Below are 17,632 nucleotides of genomic sequence, written 5' to 3' on the forward strand. Positions count from 1 at the left end.
TCTCAAAATATAACTTTATTTCTCACAATTTTCACTATATTTCTCAAAATATCACTTTAGTTCTCACAATTTTCACTTTATTTCTCAAAATATCACTTTATTTCTCACAATTTTCACTATATTTCTCAAAATATCACTTTAGTTCTCACAATTTTCACTTTATTTCTCAAAATATCACTATATTTCTCAAAATATAACTTTATTTCTCACAATTTTCACTTTATTTCTCAAAATATCACTTTAGTTCTCACAATTTTCACTATATTTCTCAAAATATCACTTTAGTTCTCACAATTTTCACTTTATTTCTCAAAATATCACTATATTTCTCAAAATATAACTTTATTTCTCACAATTTTCACTTTATTTCTCAAAATATCACTTTATTTCTCACAATTTTCACTATATTTCTCAAAATATCACTTTAGTTCTCACAATTTTCACTTTATTTCTCAAAATATCACTTTATTTCTCAAATATCACTTTAGTTCTCACAATTTTCACTTTATTTCTCAAAATATCACTTTAGTTCTCACAATTTTCACTTTATTTCTCAAAATATCACTTTAGTTCTCACAATTTTCACTTTATTTCTCAAAATATCACTTTAGTTCTCACAATTTTCACTTTATTTCTCAAAATATCACTATATTTCTCAAAATATAACTTTATTTCTCACAATTTTCACTATATTTCTCAAAATATCACTTTAGTTCTCACAATTTTCACTTTATTTCTCAAAATATCACTTTAGTTCTCACAATTTTCACTTTATTTCTCAAAATATAACTTTATTTCTCACAATTTTCACTTTATTTCTCAAAATATCACTTTATTTCTCACAATTTCCACTTTATTTCTCAAAATATAACTTTATTTCTCACAATTTTCAGTTTATTTCTCAAAATATCACTTTATTTCTCACAATTTCCACTTTATTTCTCAAAATATAACTTTATTTCTCACAATTTTCACTTTATTTCTCAAAATATCACTTTAGTTCTCACTATTTTCACTTTATTTCTCAAAATATAACTTTATTTCTCACAATTTTCACTTTATTTCTCAAAATATCACTTTATTTCTCACAATTTCCACTTTATTTCTCAAAATATAACTTTATTTCTCACAATTTTCACTTTATTTCTCAAAATATCACTTTATTTCTCACAATTTCCACTTTATTTCTCAAAATATAACTTTATTTCTCACAATTTTCACTTTATTTCTCAAAATATCACTTTAGTTCTCACAATTTTCACTTTATTTCTCAAAATATAACTTTATTTCTCACAATTTTCACTTTATTTCTCAAAATATCACTTTATTTCTCACAATTTTCACTTTATTTCTCAAAATATAACTTTATTTCTCACAATTTTCACTTTATTTCTCAAAATACCACTTTATTTCTCACAATTTTCACTTTATTTCCTATTTTATTTCTCACAATGGTCATATTATTTCTCACAATTTTTTCTTTATTTTTCACGTTATTTCTCACAATTCTCACATTATTTCAAATTTTAATTCTCACAATTCTCACTTTTTTCTGAATTAATTTCTCAAAATGTTCTCTTTATTTCTCATTGAGTAAAACACTGCACTGTAGTTTTACGATGTCTCAGAGACACACCTTTTTCTTTTGTATTTCCAGAATGGCCATCAAAGGCTTCAAATCCCCGCTGGAGAATAAAGACCTGTGGTCCCTGAACAAGAATGACAGTTCAGAGTTGGTGGTTCCTGGTCTGCTCAATCAGTGGGAGGTGGAGAAATCCAAAGCTCACAGGTACAGTATTAAACAACATTAGTTCAAATGCAAAACTTCCGCAATAATGCTCCTCAAAGGGTTTCTATAGTTGTTTCATGCACAATATCCTGTGTTGGTAGGGTGTTACTATGCAGTTTTTAATTTGTTCTGGGTGGTTGTTAAGGTGTTGCTATGGATTTTCCATGTGGTTGATAGGCTGTTGCTAGGGTGTTTTTTAAGTGGTTCCTAGGGTGTTGCTATCCAGTTTTCAAGATGTTCTGGGTAGTTGCTAGTTTGTAGGTAGGTTATTGATGTTATATTGTGTATGGTTGCTAGCATGTTGCTATGCTACTTCTTAAGTGTTTTTTTGTGATTGATTGCATGTCGGTATGTAGTTCTAGTATGTAGTATGTAGTAGTATGGAGTTTCTGGGTTGTTGCTAAGCAGTGGTTGCTAGGGTGTTGGTGGTATGCATTTCTAAAGTGTTTTGGGTTTATTGCTGGCAGTTGCTGAGGTCTTGCTATGTTTGTGGTTGCTTGGATGTTGCTATGATATTGTTTGTGGTTGCTTGGATGTTGTTATGGTATTGTTTGTTGTTTCTGGGGTATTGCTTTAGCAATTTAGTGGTTGCTAAGGTGCTGCTATGGCATTGTTGTGGTTGCTAGAGTGCTGGAATATAATTCTAACGTACCAAGTGGTTGCTAGTCAGTTGCTATGGTATTGTTGTCATATTGTGTATGTGTAGCTAAGTAATTTCTCAGATGTTCTTTTTGGTAGCTAGGGTGTTGGTAGTATGCATTTCTAAGGTGTTTTGATTTGTTGCTGGCAGTTGTGAGGTGTTGCTATGATATCATTTGTGGTTGCTCGGGTGTTGCTACAGTATTGATTGTGGTTGCTAAGGTGTTGGCGGTATGCATTTCTATGGCGTTTTAGGTGATTGCTAGGCAGTTGCTGAGGTGTTGCTATGATATTGTTTGTGGTTACTTGGATGTTGCTATGGTATTGTTTGTTGTTTCTGGGGTATTGCTTTAGCAATTTGGTGGTTGCTAAGGTGCTGCTATGGCACTGTTGTGGTTGCTAGGGTGCTGGAACGTAATTCTAACGTATCGAGTGGTTGCTAGACAGTTGCTATGGTATTGTTGTCATATTGTGTATGTGTTGCTATGCAGTTTCTCAGATGTTCTTTGTGGTTGCTAGGGTGGTATGCATTTCTAAGGCGTTTTGGTTGATTGCTTGGCAGTTGCTGGGTGTTGTTTTGATATTGTTCATGGTTGCTGGAATGTTGCTATGGTATTGATTGTGGTTGCTAGGGTGTTGGTGGTATGCATTTCTAAGGTGTTTTGGGTTTATTGCTGGCAGTTGCTGGGGCGTTGCTATGGTATTTTTGTGGTTGCTTGGATGTTGCTATGTTATTGTTTGTGGTTGCTAAGGTGTTGCTATACAGTTGATGTGGCGTTCTATGTTGTTGCTACTCTGTTTTGAAAGTGCAAACCTAACCCATCTCTGAACTTTGCTCTCTCTAGCGTCAAAGAACTTTTATTTTGAAACCTAATCCCCTCTTTTATGCACTGAGGAAGTTTAAGTAGTGTTTGGGTTTTTTTTTTTTCATTTAACATTCATGTAAGTAAAAGCAGCATAATTAAACCACTTATCTGTGCTTGAGTTTTCAGTGCATCAAGAACATGAGAACAATGCTGTGCTGTGCCAGTCGCTTAGATAATAATCACATCCAGCATGTTTTAATCTATGCAAAGAGTGGCATGAAGCACACAGGTGAAACTGTGACAGCTTTATCATTAGTGATTCAGAGAAATCCTCATTCAAGTACCATTCATATTTTCACTATCTCATCTGGATGTTTTGCTCCTCTTGTGCTCTTTACATTAATACAGGTCAGACTAGTTTCTCCTATTTCGTTTTGACCTTTAGTCACTTCCTAAAGTGCATTGTTAACCATTGTTGACTAATGACGTTACTTTCATGCACAGAAACAACTAAAGTAAGCAGGAATAGTTTAAAAGCTTTGGTTATACACCTGAACAAATACAGTGTTATTTAAACCACTGCACATCAAGACCATTTTAAACCCGGAAGATGAAATCAGCTGACAAAATAATTATCCAGTTTTGCTCACAATTAAAGCTGACTAACGCTGTGCTAACGCTGTCTTAACTGATGCTCAACACACACACACATCTGTTAACATCTCGAAAAAGTACTCCAGGGTGTTGAGTGTCTTGAAAGTACTGGAGGGAGAGGGTGTCTTGAACCTTTAATGCGTTATTAACACTATTAATACTACAAAACGGCACACAGTAGTGTTTGTAAGTATGTGATTTGGGACGCACCTTGTATGTTATTTGAATTCATGCAAACCCTGAGACTTTATTGTGACTAATCTAGAGTGATTGGACCCTAACAGTACTGGTGTCTGTGTTTGTTTTTCCGAGCAGCAGCGATGATCAGAATGTCAAGGAGCAGGTCACGTTTACCAAACCCGGCTCAGGAGCTGAAAGCAACCATGTGAATGAGAGTCCGGAGGAGGCTGAGGTTCTGCTGTCCAAACAGCAACAACAGTCCCGACAGCCTTCGTTCCTGTGGGCCCTGCTGAGAGCCTTCGGGCCCTACTTCCTCATCGGCTCCGCTTTCAAACTCCTGCAGGATCTCATTACCTTCATCAACCCTCAGCTGCTCAGGTCAGTAGTGTGCGCTATACTGCTGTTAACTTGAATAGCGTAAATGAGTTCACCCCTCACAGATCTTTCTTTTAAAGGGCACCTATTGTGCAGAAATCACTTTAATAAGGGGTTTAAAACCCAGTTGTGTATAAGCAGTGTGTGAATATGTGTGTGAAAACTGAAGATCACAGTCAAACATTATAGACCCAAATTAATATGTTGAGGAAAACATTAAATAAAATGTTAATAAACAGGAAAAATCATGAGACGTGTAAAAATATATAAAACTTAGTTGAAATTGTTGATATTTTGTAGTTTGTAATTTATATTGCAATAACTCATTTGCATTTAAATGTAAAGCATGGAAATCATTATTCATAAAATCTAATTTGACATTTATTATTATTGCACTGAATGTTCAGCAAAAATAACAACAACATTAATTAACAGTCAATTAAATAAATTAATTAATAAATCAACAATCAAATAAATGAATAAACAATGCAATAAATAATGCAATTAATAACGTCATATATAACCAAACAAATAAATAAATAACACAAATAAATAAATAAAATAAATAAACAATGCAATAATAATGCAATTAATAACGTCATATATAACCAAATAAATAAATAAATAAATAACACAACTAAATAAATAAATAAACAATGCAATAAATAATGCAATTAATGACGTCATATATAACCAAATAAATAAATAAATAACACAAATAAATAAATAAATAAATAACACAAATAAATAAATAAATAAATGAATAAATAAATAAATAAACAATGCAATAATAATGCAATTAATAACTTCATATATAACCAAGTAAATAAATAAATAAATAAATAAATAAACAATGCAATAATAATGCAATTAATAACTTCATATATAACCAAGTAAATAAATAAATAAATAAATAAATAAATAAACAATGCAATAAATAATGCAATTAATAACGCATATATAACCAAGTAAATAAATAAATAAATAAATAAATAAACAATGCAATAAATAATGCAATTAATAACGTCATATATAACCAAGTAAATAAATAAATAAATAAATAAGGCAATAAATAATGCAATTAATAACGTCATATATAACCAAGTGAATAAATAAATAACACAAATAAATAAATAAATAAATAAATAAATAAACAATGCAATAAATAATGCAATTAATAACTTCATATATAACCAAGTAAATAAATAAATAAATAACACAAATAAATAAATAAATAAACAATGCAATAAATAATCCAATTAATAATTACATATATAACCAACTAAGGGCGACGCGATGGCGCAGTGGGTAACACGTTCGCCTCACAGCAAGAAGGTTGCGGGTGGAAGGGCATCCGCTACATAAAACATATGCTGGAATAGTTGACGGTTCATTCCACTGTGGTGACCCCAGAATAATAAAGGGACTAAGCCGAAAAGAAAATGAATGAATGAATAACTGACTAAATAAATAACACAAATAAATAAATAAACAATGCAAAAATAATCCAATTAATAATTACAAATATAACCAACTAAATAAATAAATAACATAAATAAATGAATAAATAATAAATAACTACAATATAACCAAATAAGGTGAAGTGGTGGCGCAGTGGTTAGCACTGTCGCCTCACAGAAAGAAGGTCGCTGGTTCGAGCCTCGGCAGTTGGTTTTTCTGTGTGGAGTTTGCATGTTCTCCCCGTGTTGGTGTGGGTTTCCTCCGGGTGCACCGGTTTCCCCCACAGTCCAAACACATGCGCTATAGGGGAATTGGGTAAGCTAAATTGTCTATAGTGTATAAGTGTAAATGAGTGTGTATGGGTGTTTCCCAGTGATGGGTTGCATCTGGAAGGACATCCGCTGTGTAAAACATATGCTAGATAAGTTGGCGGTTCATTCCGCTGTGGTGACCCCTGATTTATGTAATGTTTGATGCATTTATTGCAGCACTACCGCCTGGATTTCAGCTCTATGCCACAATTTCTAGTCATATAAATGTTTTGCCTTTAATTAACCTAAAGTAATATGTGATTCAGTTCAGTGCTTTGTTGTCATTATGTGATATAATATCAGTATTGTGCAGACAGTGGAAAATATATGAATTTTAGCCCAATACCCCAACTCTACAAGCTTTTATTTTCGTAAACAACCCATTCTGTGTGTGCTGCTGGGAAATGGTGACTAAATGGTGTTTATCTGCTGCTTCTCAGATTTCCAGCAGATGTTCACAGCGCTGTGATTAATGCTGTTTTGTTTAATGCAATATTATAATGAATGTGGACCGTTTCATGTATGCACTCTCTTTAAAGCAACAGATGCTGTTTACTGATTAATAATCAACGCCACAGTGTCTGTTCTCTTATTTTAAAGGGATAGTTCACCCCAAAATGAGTTTTAACTCACTATTTACTCTCCTTCAAGGGGTTTCAAAACCAGTGCAATTTTTTTTTCTCCTGTTCAACACTAAAGAAGATATTTTGAGGAATGTTGAAAACCTGTAACCATTGACTTCCATCATAGGAAAAATAGAAATACTAAGGAGGTCAACGGTTGCAGATTTTTAGCTTTCTCCTAAATATCTTTCTTTTATTAGAATATAGAAACTAATAAAGGTTTGAATCAAGAGTGAGTACATTTTGATCATATTTACATATGTTTTATTAGCCACATGGATTTATGTAATTTACTCCAGACAGGCAAAACAAATATGAATTATGCTTAGCTGTAAGGCGGTGTAATAATTATCTTTTTATAATGCCGTTCACCACAGGAAAAATCATTTGCATGCTGATTTGCTTCTGCCATGTTTGGTTTTTACACTCTGTGCTCATGTTTTACAATGCAAATATGTTTCTCTACAGTGCTTTGTGTCTTCTAAAGCAGCACTGTTAGTCAGATGTCTGGAATAATAAATGCAAATCTAGAAAAATCACAAAGCAAATATGTATTTTTGAGAAATAAAAATTTATTTTGTTAACAAAAATAAAGAACTGCAAAGGGAAAGTTAAGCTTTGAGAAATTAAAATAACATTTGTTAACAAAAAAGAACTGCAAATAAAAATCAAGCAGTCCAAAAAAATAAATAAATAAATGAAACGAAAATATTAACAATAAAAAAACTACATATATATATATATATATATATATATATATATATATATATATATATATATATATATATATATATATATATATATATATATATATATATATATATATATATATATATATATATATATATATATATATATATATATATATATAATTATTTGCCCCCCTTTGAATTTAGTTTCTATTTTAAATATTTCCCAAACGGGTTTGTAAAGGTAATGCTATAAAAATGTTTTGTAGATATATAGTTTTTTTAATTGCAAATATATATATATATATATTGGACTGCTTGATTTTTATTTGTAGTTCTTTTTTGTTTGCTAATTTTATTTTTATTTCTCAAAACTTAATTTTCCATTTGCAGTTCTTTTTTTTTTACAAAATTTATTTTTATTTCTATTCTATTGTTATTGTGATTTTTGGAGATTTGCATTTATTTATGATTTTTTTTGCTCAATATACTCAATTACTTTTTGTTTGCTAAATTTTCTTGTATTTTGCAAGTATAATTGGCCATATAGTCTCCATAGAGTTTTACTGTTTTTCAATCCATTCAGCTGATCTCTGGGTCTGAAGGAGCACTTTTAGCTTAGTTTAGCTTAGCTTAGCATAATTTATTGAATCAGATTAGACCATTAGCATCTCACTCAACATGAGCAAAAAGTTTAGATATTTTTTCTATTTAAAACGTGATTTTTTGTAGTTACATCATGTATTAAGACTGACGGAAAAATGAAAAGTTGATATTATGATATATACACAGCACATGATAATAGTTCCCAATGCTGCATAATATCATAGTGCTGTGATATTGAGAATATAGTTCCCAGCTATATCAGCCTAGAAAATATAAACTTTTCAATTTCTGCTAGTCTCCGTACATGGTGTAACTACAGAAGAGTCGAGCTTTAAATAGGAAGATTAATCAAAACTCTTTGATCATTTTTGAGTGAGATGCTAATGGTCTAATCTGATTCAATGAATTATGCTAAGCTAAGCTAAAGTGCTCCCGTCATCGGCTGAATGTATTAAAAATGTTCAAACTGACCTGTTTAACTCGAGATGAGCTGTGAGCTTTTTAAAAAGTAAAGTTATTCGTGAATAATCCCTGCACTATTTTTCTCTTTCATGAGGGAGTGAAAACCCAGCAAATGAAACCAGTGTTGTGGTTTTAAGCTGATTTTCCTTTGTAATTTCCAGGATGTTGATAGCGTTCACCAAGCAGTCAGGTGTCCCATCGTGGTGGGGTTACGCTCTGGCGTTTCTGATGTTCGGCACGTCTCTCCTGCAGACGCTCATTCTGCATCAACACTTTCAGTACTGCTTCGTCACGGGCATGAGGCTGCGCACAGGCATCATCGGAGCCATTTACAGGAAGGTAAAAACCCCAAACACTCGCTACTGACACATTACTGATACTCATCATCAACACAGTACACAAAGGAGGAGATGATCGTGAAGTGCTTTTAATGATGTTTGACGTAATCTCAACTGAAACATGAAGAGAGGGTGGGGCATATAGTAGCCCCTCCCTTTTTAAAAAAGCAGCCAATAGCATTTTGCTAATATATAAATATATTTGCAAAAAATATTTAATAAATTTTTTTATAATTTATAAACATTTAATAATAATAAATTAGAAATAATGAATAAATTAGAAATAACATATGGTACAGAAAATTAAATATGCATTTAAATTTTAAATGTATTCATGACACTGCAAAAATGTCTTAGTCTGTGTTTTTTAATCATTTTTAATTCAATTCTAATATAAAGGTAAATCCCATTTAAACAAGAAAGAAATCTTCCAGTTGAATGAGCTGAGAGACCAGACAAACCCTTTGTTTGACATTATGTTTTTCATAGATTCAGTCATTGTGTGTGTGTGTGTGTGTGTGTGTGCGTGTGTGTGTGGCTCTCCATATGGCCTCTGCTCTAGTAAAACTGGAGAATAGAGTGTGTGTTTGAGTGGTTTTGGTGTGGTATGAGTGCCGGCGTGTTCACACACATCTGTGCTGCGTAATAATCAAACACTGCTGTGGGTGGAAAGCTTGTCTCCAGCAACATTCCCTGATCTACACGTGGTGTAAATGAGTTTTTCATGGTGTAAATATGTCTAAATGAGTTTTACCATGGTGTAAATATGGTGTAAATGAGTTTTGTGTGGTGTAAATATGGTGTAATGAGTTTTTCATGGTGTAAATATGGTCTAAATGAGTTTTACATGGTGTAAATATGGTGTAAATGAGTTTTGGTGTGGTGTAAATATGGTGTAAATGAGGTTTTCATGGTGTAAATATGGTCTAAATGAGTTTTACATGGTGTAAATATGGTGTAAATGAGTTTTGTGTGGTGTAAATATGGTGTAAATGAGTTTTGTATGGTGTAAATATGGTGTAAATGAGTTTTTCATGGTGTAAATATGGTCTAAATGAGTTTACATGGTGTAAATATGGTGTAAATGAGTTTTGGTGTGGGTGTAAATATGGTGTAAATGAGTTTTGTATGGTGTAAATATGGTGTAAATGAGTTTTGTATGGTGTAAATATGGTGTAAATGAGTTTTACATGGTGTAAATATGGTCTAAATGAGTTTTGTGTGGTGTAAATATGGTGTAAATGAGTTTTGTGTGGTGTAAATATGGGTGTAAATGAGTTTGTATGGTGTAAATATGGTGTAAATGAGTTTTACATGGTGTAAATATGGTCTAAATGAGTTTACATGGTGTAAATATGGTGTAAATGAGTTTTGTGTGGTGTAAATATGGTGTAAATGAGTTTTGTATGGTGTAAATATGGTCTAAATGAGTTTTACATGGTGTAAATATGGTCTAAATGAGTTTTGTATGGGTAATATGGTGTAAATGAGTTTGTGTGGTGTAATATGGTGTAAATGAGTTTTGTGTGGTGTAAATATGGTGTAATGAGTTTTGTATGGTGTAAATATGCTGTAAAATGAGTTTTGTGTGGTGTAAATATGGTGTAACTGAGTTTTACATGGTGTAAATATGGTGTAAATGAGTTTTGTAATGTGTATATATGGTGTAAATGAGTTTACACGGTGTATATATGGTGTAAATGAGTTTTGTATGGTGTACATATGGTGTAACTGAGTTTTGTATGGTGTATATATGGTGTAAATTAGTTTACATGGTGTATATATGGTGTAAATGAGTTTTGTATGGTGGAAATATGGTGTAACTGAGTTTTACATGGTGTAAATATGGTGTAAATGAGTTTTGTATGGTGTAAATATGGTGTAAATGAGGTTTACATGGTCTATTTATGGTGTAAATGAGTTTTGTATGGTGTAAATATGGTTGTAAATGAGTTTTGTGTGGTGTAAATATGGTGAAATGAGTTTTACATTGTGTAAATATGGTATAACAGTTTTACATGGTGTAAATATGGTGTAAATGAGTTTTGTATGGTGTAAATGAGTTTGGCATGGCATAAATGAGTTTTACATGGTGTAAATATGGTGTAAATGAGTTTGTGTGGTGTAAATGAGTTTTGTGTGGTGTAAATATGATGCAAATTAGTTTTTTTGCATGGTGTAAATAAGTTTTGTATGGTATAAAAATGGTGTAAATTTGTTTTGTATGGTGTAAAATGAGGTTATGTATGATGTAAATGTTAAATGATGTAAATTTATATGGTGTAAATTACTGTAAATGTGTTTTGTATGGTGTAATCATGTGGTTTTTTGACTCCTCTAATTCTCCGTGTCAGGCTCTGGTGATCACGAACGAGGCCAAGCGCTCCTCTACCGTGGGCGAGGTGGTCAATCTGATGTCCGTAGATGCGCAGCGCTTCATGGATCTCACCACCTTCCTCAACATGCTGTGGTCGGCGCCGCTGCAGATCTTCCTGGCGCTCTTCTTCCTCTGGCAGGTCAGAGCACTTCTGTTAAAGCCTGATAACACATTCACACCCTCTACAACAACACGTGATGAGACAGCATTCCAAAAACAACCAGTCTGTCTGCAAAAACTAACCCAGCCGAATCAATGGGTTTCTAATGTATTTATTTTTGTGGATTAATTCATGCTAACCAGCACAATTTTGTATTGTACTAATGCATTAGTAAATGTTGAGCTATGATTAATCAATGCCTTATGAGATCATTCATACTTAATGTTAGTAAGTACATTGACTAATGAATTATTATTCTAAAGTGTTTAAAGTAAATGACCTGTTTCTCTGCAGAATCTGGGTCCGTCAGTTCTGGCTGGTGTGGCTGTCATGGTCTTGCTGATCCCCTTCAATGCTTTCATTGCCATGAAGACCAGAACATACCAGGTCAGATCTGTGCCCACATGAAAAATAATGCAGTGAGAGAAATAGTTATTGAACACATTGTCATGTTTTTTCCCGGGATTAATATTTCTAAAGGAGCTGTTGACGTGGAATTGAAGCAGATTTTGGTAAAAACCCAAAAATACAAACATAAAAATAAGATACAAAACAAATCAGAAGAATGAGTTGTGTGTAATAACAATGAGTGACAGAAGGAGAGAGTGCTGAACTACTGAAATGTCTTTAATGCTTAATATAAAAGGCTTTTTTAATGATGGCAGCTTAAAGACGCCTCATATATGGAGAATGAAGTCACATGCGTTGCTGAGGTGTGAGTTTCTCAAAGGCTTCAACAGAGTGTCAAAATCTTGATGGTTCTGTGGGTTTCATCTATCAAATCTGAGCTTTATTCTGTATTCTCTATTGGTTTCGGGTCAGGTGATTGGCTGGGCCATCCTACAGCTTGATTTTCTTTCTCTGAAAGCATCTGAGAGTCTCCTCGGCTGTGTTTTGGATCATTGTCTTGCTGATATGGTTTCATCTTCATCCTCCTGCTAATGTAGATGTTGGACTGAAGCAGCTGATGTTCATTTACACTGAGGAAGGGCAGGGGGTTGCTGAAGAACTGCTGAGAGATTTCAGCTGCTGTCTGGGCTTTCACTGCCTAAATACACCTCCCCTTCTTCATGTGTTCAACACCTTTTCCCTGCGTCATTTCATTTTATTACACAGAACTCCATTTTTTAACTAATTAGATGTGTTTTCTTTGCTTATATGGAGTTATTTGGTTGCTATCAGCATCTGGTGAATATTTCAAGTCAACGACACCTTTAGAAATATATTTCGATTTGTTCAATACTTATTTCTCCCACTGAATAGCAATGAATAGAAAATACTGTAGTGATTTATTTGAACCATACTATAGTCAAGTGTGTTTTGAGGGCAAAATTATTCACCCTCCTGTGCAATATTATTTTTTTATTAATATTTCCCAAATGATGTTTAACAGATTTAGGAATTTTTCACAGTATTTCCTCTAATATTTTTTCTAAAATAGAATAAAAGCAGTTTTTAATTGTTTTAAAGCCATTTAAGGTCAATATTATTAGCCCCCTTCAGCAATATTAGTGTTGGATTGTCTCCAGAATAAACCACTGTTATACAATGACTTGCCTAATTACCCTAACTTTACCCTAATTACCCTAGTTAAGCCTTTAAATGTCACTTTAAGCTGAATACTAGTCAAATATCTAGTCTAATATTATGTGCGGTCATCATGACTAAGATGAAAGAATCACTTATTAGAAATGTATTATTATGCAAATTATGTTAATTAGGCAGTTAATTGGACAACAGTGGTTTGTCCTGTAGCCAATCAAAAGTAAAGTCTTAATATTGACCTAAAAATTAGTCCATTTTTTTAAAAACTACTTTAATTCCAGGCAAACTAAAAGAAATCCAGTAGAAAAATGTTCTTGCTCTGTTAAACACCATTTCAGAAAAATGGTTTTACAATAATGTTGCCTCAGTATCCTTAAATATAACTGAAAGTGTGAACAGAATTAAACTGCAGTGTCTTGTGTTCTCTCTCTTCTCAGGTGGAGCAGATGAAGTATAAAGACGACCGCATTAAACTGATGAACGAGATCCTGAATGGCATTAAGGTGTTGAAGCTGTACGCCTGGGAGCCGTCCTTCAGGGACAAGATCCTGCAGATCCGGCAGAAGGAGCTGCACGTGCTGAGGAAACGGCGTATCTCAGTGCTCTGTCCACCATGGCCTGGACCAGCGCTCCATTCCTGGTGAATAACCTTCCTCATATTGCCTCAATGCAGCTAGCATCATTTAGCATGTTGCTAGTAATGCTTTTTGTATGAATTATCTCATTGCTAGCATGTTTCTAGTGTGAATTAGCATGTTTCTAGTCTGAATTAGCATACTTCTAGTGTGAATTACCACATTGCTGTCAAGTTTCTAGTATGAATTAGCATTTTTCTAATATGAATTAGCATGTTTTTAGCATGACTTTAGCATGTATGTTACTATCATTTTTCCAGTAGGAATTAGAATGTTGGTAGTATGAATTATTATGTTGCTAGCATGTTTTTAGTATGAATTAACATTTAAATAGTGTGAATTAACAAGTTATTAGCATAAATGTAGTAAGTATTAGCATGTTTTACCATGTTTCCAGAATTAGCATGTTGCTAGCACATTTCCAGTAGGAATTAGCATGTTTCTGGCATGTTTCTAGTATAAATCAACATGTTTCTAGTGTGAATTGGCATGTTTCTACTATGAATTAACATGTTTCTAGTGTGAATTAGCATGTTTCTAGTATGAATTAACATGTTTTTAGTGTGAATTAGCATGTTTTAGCATGTTTCCAATATTAGTATGTTGCTAGCTTGTCACCAGTAGGATTAGCATGTTGCTTGCATGTTTCCAGTAGGAATTAGTATGTGGCTAGCATTTTTTACATGGATTAACATGTTTCTAGCATGAATTTGCATTTGTCTTTAGCACATTGGCATAGCTTTAGTGTGTGTTAGCATTTAGCTAATGTTTCTAGTATAAATTAGTATGTTGCTAGCATGTTACTAGTATTAATTAGCACATTGCTTGCATGTTTATTGTATGAATTATGCTTCTAGTATGAATTAGCATTTTTGTATGAATTAGCATGTTGTCATTATGACTTTATTATGTATTAGCATGGTGTTAGCATATTTCCAGTATTACTGTATGTTGCTAACATGTTTCTAGTATGAATTAACATGTTTCTAGTGTGTTACCACATGTTTCTAGTAAGAATTAGCAGTTTCTAGTATGAATTAGGATGTTGTTAGCATGGCTTTAGTATGTATGTTGCTAGCATATTTCCAGTATGAATTAGGATGTTGTAAGCATGTTTCATGTATAAATTAGCATGTTTCTGAAATGAAATAACATGTTTATAAAATGAATTAGCATGTTTCCAGTATGAATTAGGATGTTGTAAGCATGTTTCATGTATAAATTAGCATGTTTCTAAAATGAATTAGCATGTTTCTAGTATGAATGGGCATTTTTGTAAGAATTAGCATGTTGTTAACATGTTTCTAGTGTGAATAAGCATGTTTCCAGTGTGAATTATCAAACTGATTTCCGCATAATAGGTGATTGCTTTGTGTTTGTTGTGTTCCAGGTGGCGTTGACCTCATTCGCAGTGTTCGTGAATGTGGATGAGAAAAACGTGCTGGATGCAGAAAAGGCCTTTGTGTCGCTGTCTCTGTTCAACATCCTGAGGTTTCCATTGAACATGCTTCCTCAGGTCATCAGCAGCATCGTACAGGTGAACACTCGCTAGAATGTCTATATGGATATGAGCGACATGGTGGCTCAGTGGTTAGCACTATGTCCTCACAGCAAGAAGCTCATTAGTTCGAATCCCGGCTGGGTCAGTTGGCGTTCTGTGTGTGCATGTTCTCCCCGTGTTGGCGTGGGTTTCCTCCGGGTGCTCCGGTTCAGTCCAAACACATGCGCTATAGGGGAATTGTTGAACTAAATTGGCTGTAGTGTATGAGTGTGTGTGTGAATGAGTGGTATGGGTTTTCCAGTACTGGAGTGCATCCGCTGTGTAAAATAAATGCTGGAATAGTTGGCGGTTCATTCCGCTGTGGCGACCCCTGATGAATAAGGGACTAAGCTGAAGGAAGATGAATAAATAAATGGATGTTGTTCAGGTTCGTTTGTTTCTTTGTTTCTATATTCTATAATGACCCACTTCTTAACACTCGAAATGGAGACTCATCAGACCAGGCAACGTTTCTCCAATCTTCTATTGTCCAGTTTTGGTGAGCCTGTGTGAATTGTAGCCTCAGTTTCCTGTTCTTAGCTGACAGGAGCGGCACCCGGTGTGGTCTTCTGCTGCTGTAGCCCATCCGCCTCAAGGTTGGACGTGTTGTGTGTTCAGAGATGCTCTTCTGCAGACCTCGGTTGTAACGAGTGCTTACTTGAGTTACTGTTGCCTTTCTATCAGCTGGAACCAGTCTGGCCATTCTCCTCTGACCTCTGGCACCAACAAGGCATTTGCGCCCACAGAACTGCCGCTCACTGGATATTTCCTCTTTGTCGGACCATTCTCTGTAAACCCTAGAGATGGTTGTGCGTGAAAATCCCAGTAGATCAGCAGTTTCTGAAATACTCAGAGCAGCCCGTCTGGCACCAACAACCATGCCACGTTCATAGTCACTTAAATCCCCTTTCTTCCCCATTCTGATGCTCGCTTTGACCTGCAGCAGATCGTCTTGACCATGTCTACATGCCTAAATGCATTGAGCTGCTGCCATGTGATTGGCTGATTAGAAATTTGCATTAACGAGCAGTTGGACAGGTGTACCTAATAAAGTGGCCAGTGAGTCGCAGCTGGAAGGGCATCAACTGTGTAAAACATATGCTGGAATAGTTGGTGGTTCATTCTGCTGTGACGATCCCTGATGAATAAAGTGAGAAAGCCGAAGGAGAATGAATGAACGAATAAATAGTAGTAGTTTTACCTGAGATATACACCTAAAAGGAAAACTGATATATCAGTCTGAGGATTAGTTTAGTGAACATTTATTGCAGTTTGCATAAAAACACACACGTTCATAAGATAACCTTAAACACTGTCCTACATATCAGATTATTTCAGGTCTGGAATAAACTCTCGAATGGAAGAAAGTGATCTTTTGCAGTGTATTAAAGGACCTTTTGGTGTGTCTGCAAACATGGACGGTTTTAATAAGTCACTTTAACCCAAAAGCAGAGCTGTGATGTGTTGAGAGCAGATGAGCAGCGTTTCTCTCTAATATAAACACAGCTGCCGTCTCTCTGTCGTCACTTTGGCTGTATACGTGTAGGAGGGCAAACGCAGGTCAAACAACCCAATCAACGATACATCTTAAAAAGCTGGCACAGGGAAACATGCAAACAATGCAGACTGCGTGATTTCAGTGTTAAATCACATATTAAAGCACTTTAAAGTAAACCCTAACTGAAATGATGATGTTTAGTTGGGTTATTATAAAATTAGTCAATGGTTTGTTAATTTTTTGGAGTTCTGTGCAAAGGCGATTCTGAGAATTCATCACTCCATCACTGCAAACACATTATAAAGACTCTGAAGTCTGAAAATTCAGCAGATCATTGAATAAGCCATTTTATTGCACAGCTTTCAGCCAATCAGAATCAGGAATTTCCGAAGAGAATGTATTAGTGATTTTATTGCACATCTTCCAGCCAATCAGAATCAAGCATTTTTCAACAGACCATGTATCGGTGATTATATTGCATAGCTTCCAACCAATCAGAATCAAGAATTTCCACCAATTATAGAATATGTGATTTCACCTCACATCTTCCAGCCAATCAGAATCAAGAATTTCAACCAATCAGGAATAAGCCATTTTATTTGACAGCTTCCAGCCAATCAGAGTTAAGAAACACAAGAGACAATAGAATACGCGATTTAATTACACATCTTCTAACCAATCAGAATCAAGAACTTCAACAGATTCTGAATAAGCCATTTTACTACACAGCTTCCAGCCAATCAGAATCAAGAATTTTTAAACAGACAATGTATTAGTGATTATATTGCATAGCTTCCAGCCAATCAGAATCAAGAATGTCCACCAAATATAGATGAAGTGATTTTATAGCACAGATTCCAGCCAATCAGAATTAAGAATTTCAACCAATCAGGAATAAGCCATTGTATTGGACAGCCTCCAGCCAATCAGAGTCAAGAATCTCA

At 34.1% G+C, this 17,632-nt stretch overlaps 1 protein-coding gene across 1 annotated transcript in view; it reads left to right on the forward strand.

The window, feature by feature from the left end:
- LOC130238808 (multidrug resistance-associated protein 1-like) overlaps positions 1-17,632 on the forward strand; it is a 69,481-nt gene that overhangs the window by 39,744 nt on the left and 12,105 nt on the right. The window contains 8 exon segments of the mRNA XM_056469922.1: positions 1,658-1,789; positions 4,204-4,446; positions 8,757-8,934; positions 11,288-11,449; positions 11,765-11,857; positions 13,453-13,600; positions 13,603-13,655; positions 15,041-15,187. Coding sequence (XP_056325897.1) covers positions 1,658-1,789; positions 4,204-4,446; positions 8,757-8,934; positions 11,288-11,449; positions 11,765-11,857; positions 13,453-13,600; positions 13,603-13,655; positions 15,041-15,187 — 1,156 coding nt within the window.

The sequence above is a fragment of the Danio aesculapii genome, chromosome 12 (assembly GCF_903798145.1).
Source record: "Danio aesculapii chromosome 12, fDanAes4.1, whole genome shotgun sequence".
Lineage (NCBI taxonomy): Eukaryota > Metazoa > Chordata > Actinopteri > Cypriniformes > Danionidae > Danio > Danio aesculapii.